The sequence below is a fragment of the Epinephelus moara genome, chromosome 4 (genome assembly GCF_006386435.1).
Source record: "Epinephelus moara isolate mb chromosome 4, YSFRI_EMoa_1.0, whole genome shotgun sequence".
In the NCBI taxonomy this organism is placed as follows: Eukaryota; Metazoa; Chordata; class Actinopteri; order Perciformes; family Serranidae; genus Epinephelus; species Epinephelus moara.
In genome coordinates, this window is record NC_065509.1 from 35,408,500 (window position 1) to 35,420,921 (window position 12,422).

Below are 12,422 nucleotides of genomic sequence, written 5' to 3' on the forward strand. Positions count from 1 at the left end.
TACTTTTAAGAGACCAAACCTTTGACTTCTTTAGATCATCACTAGTCAACTGACTGTAAGCTGCTGTAAGAAAACTTTACTAGCACTAACGCAGCCAGACACAGACAGCTTTGGTGTCTGTGGAGAACATTTCTTCTCCAGTAGACCTGTGACCTAGATCGCTTGAAAACTCCCTTGGCTGCTTGAGGAGGCGGGGGAGACGGTGCTCTCGCCGCCTGAAATGACAAACAGCAGGCAGGCGGTGGCATGCTTTGCTTGCCAAATACAGCACTCCACGTTCAAATAGTGCTGACTGGGAAAACATAGACACTGTTATCCAGGGTCCCCCTCTCTGGAGTGAGATGTTGAGGGGAAAAACTCCTCCGGCCAGTAGACATAGACCTGTCTGTTTTCAGTGGTGGGGGGTTTCTGCTGCCACCTTTGTGGAAAAATCACACAACTGCAGATTTGAGGATTTTCTTTTTCTTACCTTAACTGAATGTTTACATGAGAACTGATGCGTTTAGCACATTTCAGCCAGTTAATATCCTTTGTTCAAGAGGTACAAAGCTTCACAGAGAAAACAAGAAATCATCTCAACCATCCTGACTCTTTTATATACGCAGTTTTCATCTGACAGTGGTGATATGTTGCCCTCTTTGCTTCCGGCTGAGTTCACTGAACATTCGACCCGTCCATTTCCTCTGATGGTTTTAATTCAGCCAAGCATACCGGCCGCTATTGCACTGCCCACTACAATGATAAACTGCAGAGTGCTGCATTCACTCATTCAAGCTTATCCATCATAGTACAGCCTCTTCTAACTAGAAACGGGCTTTCCCAGGGAAGCAGGCTCCGGAAACATCTGACCTGTATTAAAGAATGAATGGAGATTCCAAGACGGACTAGTTTTGTTGCACTGGTTTAAGAGGCGTATCGTAATTTCAAATTAAAACACAGAGTTAAGCACTATGGAAACCACTTAAAATAACATAGTGGAAACTGGAATGCCAGCTGGCCACACTTGAAGCTGCCAGTAGGAGAGACTTACACCTACAGTATATAAATCACAATGTTCGGTTTAGTCAGGACAGATTTGGTTACAATTGGCTGAGAACATTTTCATTTTTCTTAACTTTACATGCATATATGATTTTAGGCACCATAATGGTGTCCGTCGTTGTATGTAAGAAAAGATTTGTTTCAGACATTAGAACTAAAAGTGTCAGAAACATGACTAAATTAATAACAGGTTTATGTTACACTCTTAGAAATAAAGGTGCAAACCAGAACCACATAGGGTCTCTTTGGATTGTCGCCATAGGAGAAACCTTTTTGGTTACTGGTAGAACCTTTGCATGAAGGATCTACCTGAAACCCTTTCAGAAGGGTTCTTCCTATAAGCCCAGGTCAGACCAATGATTCAGACGGAGACAAAACCGTTTCAGAACGTTGCAGAGAAAAGTTGCAGCTGTGTGAACTGGCCGGTCTGAGCTCGGCTGATGGTTTTAGAACGTAACGGACGTCGCCTGTTTCTACAGCCAACTGGCTTGTAGTAAAGTCTGCTGGTCAAGTCAAAATGACCGCAGATGACATGTTTGCTTACTGCGGCAGGTGCTCTGTTTCTGTCCTCACGGCGTGCTGGTGTCGGATGGTGCTTGCTTTATGTGCTAATGCAGCACATTGGGTAGTAACAAGAACCCACTGCCCAGAACCTTTTTATATTCCAAGGGTTTCACCTAAACAGATTAGACTGGGGGCAGGGGAACCACGCACACCAGCCTCTGGCTTCATGAGGCTTCTGTAAGGCCGGGGCTCATGTGGTCTAGTACAACACTCATAGTTCACAATCATGTTTTTAGGGGGTGGAGATTTCGTGAAATCTGTACCACTACAGCCTTAAATATTGTATTGGTGCAGTAGGATTGGGAACCAAAATTTGGTTCCACATTAGAAGTGAATGTGAAATGCCAGGTAATGGGTACCTCTAAAAAAACCCCAACAATAACAACAACAACAGAATTTTGGCAGACCATGTGTTATTGTATAACATGAAATGATGGTAAATATGTCAACCATGTTTTGCTATAGTAGAACATGAGTAAAATGACTTGATTAATTGATTGATTGACTGATATTTATTTTGAATATGTAAAACAAACAAAACAAAAAGATAAAAAACAAACCAAAAATTACAACTGGAAAAAAAATGGATGACAAAACAAACTCGAAAAGATTCTAACAAAAAACGGAAAAGTAGGAAAAGGTATAAACCATGGATTGATTAAGAGGATTCCAGATGCATTTACATTTAAAAAAAATATCATTTCAAACATGAGTAAACATTTGAATATTTGAGGTAGATCTTTTAAAACTAATGCTTTCAACAATTCTTCAAGAAGTCTGTCTCCCAAAAGGGTTCTTTGGATGAAAATGATTCTTACAAAGAACCCTAGAAGAACTCTTTCTCAAAAAAAGGGGTCTTCAGGAAGCAAATGGTTCTGGGAAGAACCTCAGCTGTTCACAAGAAACCCTTTTAGATCCCGTATTTGGTGTATGGCCATGAGAATTTCTGATTCTTTCAAATTTGTTTCTTTTTTTAATCAGTTAGGTGTGAAAGATGGCTGTAAATAGAATAATACCCGCAAGCTTCAAGTGCCATTTCCAAACCAAGGGGAAGAAATTCAAGACAGCGTCGGAAATTGACCCAAAATCCAAAACTAAATTAATTTAAGCAGCTGAATTATCAGAATCATTATCAGGTTTCTAAAGCAGAGTAATAAGCTTCAGCTTAATGGTACACCCAACAGAATTTTAAGCACTGTAATTAGATGGTCCTCACCAAAATGCATCTTGGGAGCTGTAGTTGACTTCTCCCCTTAAGTTTTTATATACAGAATGCTTGTACCTTTGACATTTGATGAAAGGACGACATAGTAATGTACTTGCTAATCATCATCGTTCAAACAGGAGAGTTTATGCCTACGCAAGCCTTAGAAGTGCTTCAGCTGCCAGTCACAGCATTGTCTACGTAAAAAAAATGAATGGGACTTTTACTAGTGGGACCTGAGTAACCAAAATAAATTCCCTCCTTTTTAAGTGTGCTATTAACAACTGTTCTCAGCCACCTATGAATGAATGAATGAATGAATGAATGGGTGATGTACACCTCACACTACACCTGAAAGGCCACCCACTCTCTTTCCTGTTTTTAAGTCCCCTCTATAAACTGCGTGTTTTTCTGCATCATAATCTAATGAATGCACAAAGCACCTCTATACCTTCAACTTCCATGTATGTGTACACAGAAAGCTGCACATGCTCCCCATGGGCCTGTGACCCTTATGACCCCAGTCCGCCCCCTAATCTCATAATCTTTAGCGGAACAGCAGCCTCTGTGATCATTGGCAGGTCTAGCGCGTTGCATACCTTCCTCCAGTGGTGCTCAGGGGGGATATGTGGGAATATCTGCAGGTAATCCACATCTCCTACTAATATCGTAGCTGGATTTTTCTAATAACACCCAGGCCTTTGCTTATGGGTGGGCTAGGTGGGCTCGGTGGCCTTCTACAGAAAAGTGCAGCCAGACCACTTAACTAAGAGATATGATATGAAGAGGCGGCCCCCGAGATGACCTGCATGATTGGAGAAGCTGAGATGCATCTGCTGGATGCGCAGTGTTACACAACTGTCGGCTCTGCCAGCAAATCACAGCCTAATGGAAGAAGGCATTGTAAACACTGTGGCATGAGCAGAAGCCATCTCAGTATAATGAAACAAGCTTATATAGGCCGTTAGTTAATAAGCCTGAAGACAAGGTGCAGCCACAGCTTTATTGTGATATGCCTCAGTCCATTTACTTAGATGGGAGAACAACATTGATTGAACCTCCTCTAAAAATGCCACTCTATTAAATACAGACTATAAATGCTGTAACAAATCACAACTCTATCTCCCAAGAAATACATTTATATACCATTAATCTGCGTTTACAAATGCCTCCTGGAAGAAACATAATGCTGTCTGTGGATCAGGTCCTGCATCACATGTTGCTAGGCAACTAAAACACTCTCTTAAGACACAGACTGTGGATTTGGTTAAATATTGAAAAAGTCAAAACACTTGGCTTTTTTAATACTGAACCCAGCCTAAAACCTAATCTATGTGTCATTATGAGGTGGGTCCATTCACATTTCTTTCTGTGTATTTCAAATGGAAACTCCCCCGTGCCTTTTTATTGTTGCCAGGCAACCACCTCACCTCCTCACCTGAACCTTCCCGTGTAATCAATCTACCATTTATTATTATTCTTATTTACTATTTATTTCACTGTAATTAGTAATAATTAGTATGTAGTTCCTAAAATGTTGAGGCAGAGGGTACTTGCTGTAGCTCTGGCTGAGGGTGAGAGGCTGTCAGCAAATAGTTTGTTGGGCACAGGGAAATGGAGATCTGTGTGGGTTCATGAGACCCTAAAAAAGAGGGTGGGTCACAAGGAGAACCACCACAATGATAGCTGTTTCTAGGCATATCTTAGGATGAGTTGGGGGCAGTTTGACAACCTGCTGTCTATTGTGTTGTCTATGCTCTTTTCAAAGCCACCAGGCTCCGTGACAGAAACAGTAAAGTCGTATTTATACTTGTGCGTCACCTCTATGCAGAGCCCTACGCCGTAGCCTACTCACATGGCCTACGCTGTTAGCATTTATACTTGTGCGGTGGTGTGTCTGTGTCACTCTGCAGTTACAGCTCCAAAACATTAGTAGGCAGTGGGTTTTCTGTGAAGTGCTGTAAAGTTAAGTTGATTCAAAACACACATTAAACACACATTAAACATGGCTTAATAGAGACAATTTCAAACACAAGAACACAAATCAGCTTCACTATAACTCGCAGCATTCACAGACAAACACTTGTCTTTATCTGGACACATTTTCTCCACAAATACAACATGCTAACGCTATTAGCACAAGCTTATAGCATTTTACATAGCAGCTAGCGGAGATTTCCTCTACTCCTATGAAGCCAGGGACAATGGCGACATTTAACAAAGGTAACGTTACATTATTCGGCTCCATTACAACTCACAAGGTTCACAGACAAAACATCTGTCTTATACTAAACACATTTTCCAAACAAATATAACATGCTAACGTTATTAGCACAAGCCTATGGTGTTTTACATTGTATAAATTAGCCTAGTGACTAGCGGAGATTTCCTCTGCTCATATGAAGCCAGGATAAATCACACACAACATTTTAGATGCTATTTTGTGGAGGCTTTATTGTCTTCATAATTTATTGTGTCTTATCTGTGAAAGTCAATAAAAGCTTCATTTCCACTGAGGGAAAAGGTTTCAGCTTATAAAAAATAGACAGAAGGTCTGCGTCACCACGATGTGTAGGCTAGTCACATTTCTGGGAAGGTGCACATCAGGATATGGCGTAGGTATGTCGTCAATTCAATGAAGAAGTATAAATCAAATATAATTTTACCCCACACCACAAGGGTGTTGCTGGTTTACCACTGACTCAGTTGTTTAGTTTGTCTGTTTGTGTAACTATCAGAAACAAATTAGTGGCAACCACAGCAGTATGTGGGTTTATACGTAGCAACGACAACTAGCAGAGACCTACATCAAGTCGAGTGGGGAAAAGTTTTGGAAGGACTTGGGAAAATAGCATTTTGAGGCTAAAACAAACATACTTTGACCAAAACTTGAATTTTCAGATTTGAATACATCAGGAACACTGCTGAAAAGCTACATAATGACATAAAAACCAAAAATCAGTGGAGCCACCCTTTAAGTTTCTTGCAAAACACATTTGCCAATGCAAAGTAGTTGTATATAAATATATTTTCGTAGGAAGCAGTGCTGTGACTGCATTAGCCTGTAACCACTCGCTATGAAAAATGAGCCTGATATTCTAAAATGCAAAAAACATCATCTGTAAAACGATTATGAGGGAGGGAAAAGGATAACTTGCGAACACAACCCGAGACTGTGGTGGTGTCTGGGGTGGACGGGTACATGCCTCTGCTTTAAACCTTCATTTCTGAAACCATACAAAGCATTTTTGTAGTGCGACTGCAGATGTCATTTCTAGCAATGTTTTTTCTTAATACCCATGAAACCTTATAGCCATTTGGCAAACACATGAAAATGACATGTGCAATACATGTTATTGTAATACAACCCTCGGCGGTGGAGGAAGGAAATGTTCACATTATTTACGACCACAACACACAAAATTTACATTTCAGAGTTCATGCCCATTCTGTTAGCGTTTCTGAGACTTTTGTCCAAATCATTTATTGTGACAGATGGTTACTTCACACAGCACTGGCCCTCAATGGGAGACAGCCCCCTCTGATATCTTATGGAGTCATCAGCCGCCGCTTGCCAAGTTTAATACGACTGGGGACCATAACTCTCTCGGCAACTACTACTAAACATGCCAGACAGGTCTGGCTCCCTCCCCTCCCTCAGATCGATATCAAATTGTCTCACAGAGCATCAGCAATCAAGCGCGCCAGAACGGTGAGCGCTCAGACACTCCAGTCAAAGGTTACAGACGGCCTGGCCAGCTCTGCCCTCAGCCAATGTGTGACCGCTGTTTCAAAGAGTTCTTTGACAGTTTAACATCTTTCCACCCGACACTTCCCCCCCGCCCCTCCTCATCCACCTCCTTCACCCCCACCTCCCCTCCCTCCCCTCTCTCCTCACTGTTGTTTTCCTTTCTCAGCCAGTCCTGATTAAACCTGGAGATCCCGGCGGGAGGCTCTGATTTCCCAGCCCTGACTGTTACTGTAGTGAAGTCAGCGCTGCATGTCCTCACACAAGGCCAGTCAAAGCCATTGGCTTTAGAGGGCTGAGTAATGAATGAAGTTTGACCAGTGCAACATCTGCAGGGTGCAGGCATGCTGTTACTTTGAACTGGACCCTGTGATGTCCTGTTGTGTCTTTGTGTTCTTGTGTAAATCTCTGTTGATATGCCAGTCTGATACAAAAGTTTGACCATTGATTGCACTTGTTTTATCTCATGCTTTACAGGAAGAACTTTTTAGATTCCAAATTTTGGAAAATCCTCCTAAAGTTTAGCGTCCTTTGTCTTTCTTAAATTAATCAGGAAGACCCATCCAATGCACTTAACTTATGAAATGAAGCTGTAGGACATCTTGTCCAAAATGAAGTTATTATCAGTATACTGACATGAACTCACAAAGTTTTCTGATAGTCTTTTGTATGCAAGATGCAGGGGGGTAGATTTTGTTACAACATTTGGGGGAGCACATATGAAAAGGGGGGTTTTATGAGCATCAAAAACGGAATTTTATGCACCAATTTGTGCCCTTTCTGCATTAACATATGGTGTAAATGTCTTTAATTTTGTAATGCCGTCTGCTACTTTAATTTTTATTCTTGGAGTGAACAAATGCACATGTTGTAAATACTGAGGGGTAAGTGTCTCCTGCATCCCCCCAGAAATCTACACCTATGATTGCATGGGTCAGTCTGATGAATTCAAGAGTTTTAAACACAAAAACCAAGTGCCTGGAGGAGGATAGCAACCAAAAAATTGTTCTTAACTTATCTACAAAGCATCTGAATTATATATTTAGGGTGTATTAACCGTTAATAATGTATCTAAGTGAATGTGAGTGCAAAAGTAAAGACTGAGTGGACGAGAGGACTCTCTACATATCACAGTGCATCCTCGGAAAATCAAAATCTATTGTTTATGTTGGCCCTGGGCTCCCCACTACACACGCTCGCGCCCACACACGCGCGCCAGCACACGCTACAACAACAAAGAAGGACAAACTGCCCATGATGGCATGAAATATCACCGGAGGGAAATTATTTTACTTGATGCAACTCAAAGCAGATACAGCATCAACTTTAACATTAAACATGGGCAGAACTGGATCTGTGAATTTGATAGTGCAGCTCAGTGCAGCTCTGGGGGTGAGCAAATTACATCGCCCGGAGCTACTGCTGCATGAATGGAGCCTTTTTTATGATCACAGGGAAAACTTCCCCCGGGGGACCTGGAATTTCGGAGGGTTTTCCCCCTTAAACATACACGGGTACACTTTAAAGGTAAAAGGTAATTTTGCACTTCCTATCCTGGATAATGCTGTTTAAACTGAATGAAACGCTCTCATTCATTGCAGTTTAAACTCAAGCAAGATGTGCATTTTTAAAAGAATGGCTCCGAGCCCAGTGAGAATAAGCATGTCGTTATATGTGCGTGAGAAATACTGAAGTTTATGTTCAATTAAATAACTTTTTCTGAATGTTACAAATAGCGATGGAAACTCACCGTTTTGCTCCTTCACGCTTGGAGTGTTAAATTTGCTGACATGACTTGATTCAGCTTCCGAGCCATATTGTTGGAGAAGCGATGCAAGAAGGAATATTAATGGAAGGATCATTTGGATGAGTGGTGGTTGGCGATCACAAAGCGCTGTAGACGGGATGGTTTGTATCACCACACACATGCGTCGTTTACAGGACACCAGTGCTGCTTTGGACACATTTGGAGAAGATACAGGCAGAGTAGAATCCACATAATCTTAATCATCAGTCCTTCTGGAAAAAAAGTGAAATTTATATCTCCCTAAATCAAGACAAATCCTCCTCCAAAGCTTGCAGACCTCGCCGCTTCTGCGTAATGCAAGTGCGCACCTGTTGGTTCTGAGGAAAGTTGGAGTTGGACAAAGCTCGGCTTTAAGTGATTATAATCCTGGAGTTAGCTGTAAAAGTGTCCGTGTGCAGGCATATCATCTATGGTACGAGATCGTTAGGAAAGCGCAGATGCATTTTGGTTAAAGCGCGCGTCCACGGTGCGTTCTTGACTCCGTCTGAATAAATCCCCGCTGATCTTTACGCATTACAGCAAAAGCTCACACACAGAGACAGCGAGAGAGCCTAGCAACCTGATACAGTCTGTACTCAGAGACCATTCCCAACACCGAGACGAGTTCTGTTGTCTGGCGAGGTCTTGACTCATAACTTGGTGGAGACTGAGATAAAATATCGCTGCGCGGCCGGGGTTGGGTTTTTTGGAGACTGCCAACTGACGGCACAACAGGTGCTATACATAAAGTACAACTTCCCAGCCGAGGAAACTCCCCGGCATGTTAACTATTCCGTTGCTGCCTGCGCCAATGAGGTGTTTCACCCACTTTCAGCAACAAATTGCCAGATGCAGTTCCACATGTTGCAAACAGCTTCACGTTTCCAGTAATTTCCAGGAAAAGTGTCAGCGTTTCCAGATAACGATGAGTAAAGCAGTTCTGCACAGTGTGTTATGAGGAGGAGAGCACTGATACAAAGTAAATCTTAAAATAACTGTGCAGACAGTTTCCTCCGCAATAGAAGAAAAACACTTTTAACACTCAAACACAAGATTAAATCAATGTGGATGAACATTTTTGGAGCTCAGTACAAAAACTTGAACAGCCTTTTCTTCCAGAATAACCTGACCACAACTGCTGAAACCAGTGAAATTAGAAACAAAATTCAGCATTGTGTCACAAAATGCTTCATAATATCGTTTTAAAGGGACAGTTCACCCCCAAATCAAAACCAGATATTTTTCATCTTACCTATAGTGCTGTTTATCAGTCTACATTTTTGAATTCATTTTATTTTTTTGGTGTGAGTTGGCGATTGTTGGGGATATCGATCGTAGAGATGTCTGCCTTCTCTGCAACGCAATGGAACTAGATGGCACTCAGCTTGTGGTGCTCAAAGCACCAAATAAATCCATTTGAAAAACTCGACAGCAACGTCTCTTTCCAGTAATCGTCACCTGGTTACTCAAAAATAATCTACAGACCTTGTTGTGTGCACGTAGGAACTATTTTGATTCTACCAAACTACCCCCGCCAACCGTATCACAGTGCAGAGACGCATGTATCTACTGCTAGCTCACCTAGCACCATGGATGAATTACTTAACGGGCCTACCAGGGGCCCAAAGCATTAGGGGGCCTTCTGGCCTTCACTTGCAAAATGTCACTCAAATTAATACCAACTGAGCAGGAAGAGACTCAAAATGACCACAACGAGACACAAAAACGACACAAAATAATACAAAAACAGGCAAAACAACCACAAAGAGACACAAAATGACTACAAAAAATGAATAAAATTACTTCAATACGACACAAAACTACCTCAAGGAGACACAAAACCACCAAAAGATGCAAAACAACTACAAAGAAATACAAAACCAGCCAAAAATCTTTGTGTCTTCCTCCTGTGTAGGAGAGGTGGTGGGGCCCTTTCCATATCTGTGCCCAGGGACCCATTTCCTCACAATTTGCCCATGCCTATAACCACTGAGCTAACTAACCTTACAGCTCAGCCGAGGGGGGCGCCATTAATGTTTACATCTCACGCTGTCATGAGCACCAGCCTCTCATCCATGAGTAGATGCACATCTCCTTGAGTGTAATCTGGTAGAAAGAAAATAGTTCCTACATGAAAATGCTCACAACAAGGTCTGTGGATTATCTGGAATAATCAGGTCATGATTTCTGTAAAGATACATTGCTGCTGAGTTTTTTAAATATATATTTTTGGTACTTTGAGCACCACAAGCAAAGTGCCATCTAGTTCCATTATATTTGGGAGAAGGCAAACATCTCTACAGCTGATATCTCCAACACTCTACAAGTCACACCAAAACTGACAAAATTCAACCTATTATTTTAAATGACTTGAATCAGGTTTTTTTCTGGAGAGTTTCATCACATGTCAGTATGAACGAAAGCTCTGTTGTGACAATTTGGTCTATCTGGGGAAAGATAAAAAATGCTACTGTGTGTATCACATTCACTCCCTCTACATTCGTGTTCATAAATATCTTCTCCTTAGTTTTTCTGTTAGGCTACATCATTCTGGCCCCTGCAGCCTGCTTACATTTTTTGCCCAGTGCATCATGGTTCATCAAATTTATAACATATACATGGTTAAACAATGAAGTCCACAGTCCATATCCACATCAGGAGCTTCATCATACAAAAGGAAACTTTCCACAAGAAAATAAGCCTAAGTAAGCTCATTGTAATGGAGTGATTGTTTAAAGCCTCGATTCATTTTCCCCATAGAGAGATGAAAGATGAATGTGTACCCACACAAGACTCCTCAACACGCTGTTGTGCATTCTGCCTAAATGTTTCTGTGGAAGGAAATGTTTAAGAGCTTCTCAATTTGTCATATCAAAGCAGAGACACCGCTTGGAACAATACTCCCTCCTGTTCCCAATTTCCTTTCTGCCCGGCACACTGTTGTACCTCATCAACTGCGTTTCATGTGGTTCCTCCCATTTCTATTGTTGGCAAAATTCACCAGTGTATCCCCCCACTGTATGGTAAGTCTGCTGCAGCACAGACACAACAATCAAAGGAGAGACGGAGACATATTGAACCCATTGAGCCAGACTCATGATGCAATGCTGCAGCAATTTACCCCCAGTCTCACATAGCTCAGAAACTACCACCTCAAAGAGAGAGCAGAGCAGCCATCTCCCCAGCATCAAGGTATGAAGGAAGGTTTTGTGGTTTTAATCAGAGTTAATGGCTGGGAAAAGAAGGCATGGGGCAGTGATACAGTCATTTCATACGTGTGTTGCCCCCGTGGAGAGGGGCATATAGAGGTCTTCTTGTGCCTGCTGCAAGGGCCAAGGCCCTTTGTGTAAAGGAGAGTATCACATTCCAGCCCTGCAAGGGCCTGCAGCAGATGTCAACACTTCACACTGTGGAATCCCTCTCTCGTTCGCACACACACACACACACACACGCACACTCATACTCATACACACTCATTCACCCCTTGAGGTTTTGTCTGTAAAAGCTGGGTATTTTGTCTCGTTGTCCACATTTGATTGCCGCTTCCACGGTGGTCTTGTGAAGCGTGGAGTCTTTGATACAAAGAAATATAATAAACAGAGGAAATTAGAAACAAGGCAGACCTTTTGGGTCACGGCTAACATACAGAGACATGCCAGCCAGGAGGGCTGTGTGTCCACCGAGCAGACTGGAGGTGGAAATGTATACAATGGAGAATTCACAGTCGTAGGCTCCCCTGGCTAAATCCCATTAGACTTGCTTGCCTTTTCGGGACACACACTGTCAAACAAACAAATGCCCTCTCCCGATCGGTCCGTGTTACACGACGCATCTGTCACAGTGTCTGCGAAACACCAGTTTTGTTCCAGGTGAAATGAAGTGAAACACAAGGGAGCGGACATGTTTGCGACATCCAGATCGCAGCTTATTATTGCAGCTTGAGGAAAAAGGCCTTTGAGATGACTTCATTTAAATGGTAAAAACCTCCTGTAGCAGCAGCGGGAGCTTTCGCTGTGTGGTCCTGAGAGGAGTCGCGGGAAATGTGCCAGCAGAGGAATTTAGAGGGAAATGACTCATAT

The 12,422-nt window shown here is 42.2% G+C and overlaps 1 protein-coding gene across 2 annotated transcripts in view; it reads right to left on the reverse strand.

Moving 5' to 3' along the window:
• Positions 1–9,134, reverse strand: part of pdgfc (platelet derived growth factor c) — a 76,215-nt gene extending 67,081 nt beyond the window's left edge. For both annotated transcript variants that reach the window (XM_050042198.1, XM_050042197.1), the window contains exon 1: positions 8,308–9,134. In XM_050042198.1, the coding sequence (XP_049898155.1) occupies positions 8,308–8,485 (178 nt within the window). In that variant the 5' untranslated portion in view covers positions 8,486–9,134. The remainder of the gene's footprint in view (positions 1–8,307) is intronic.
• Positions 9,135–12,422: the final 3,288 nt, after the last annotated feature.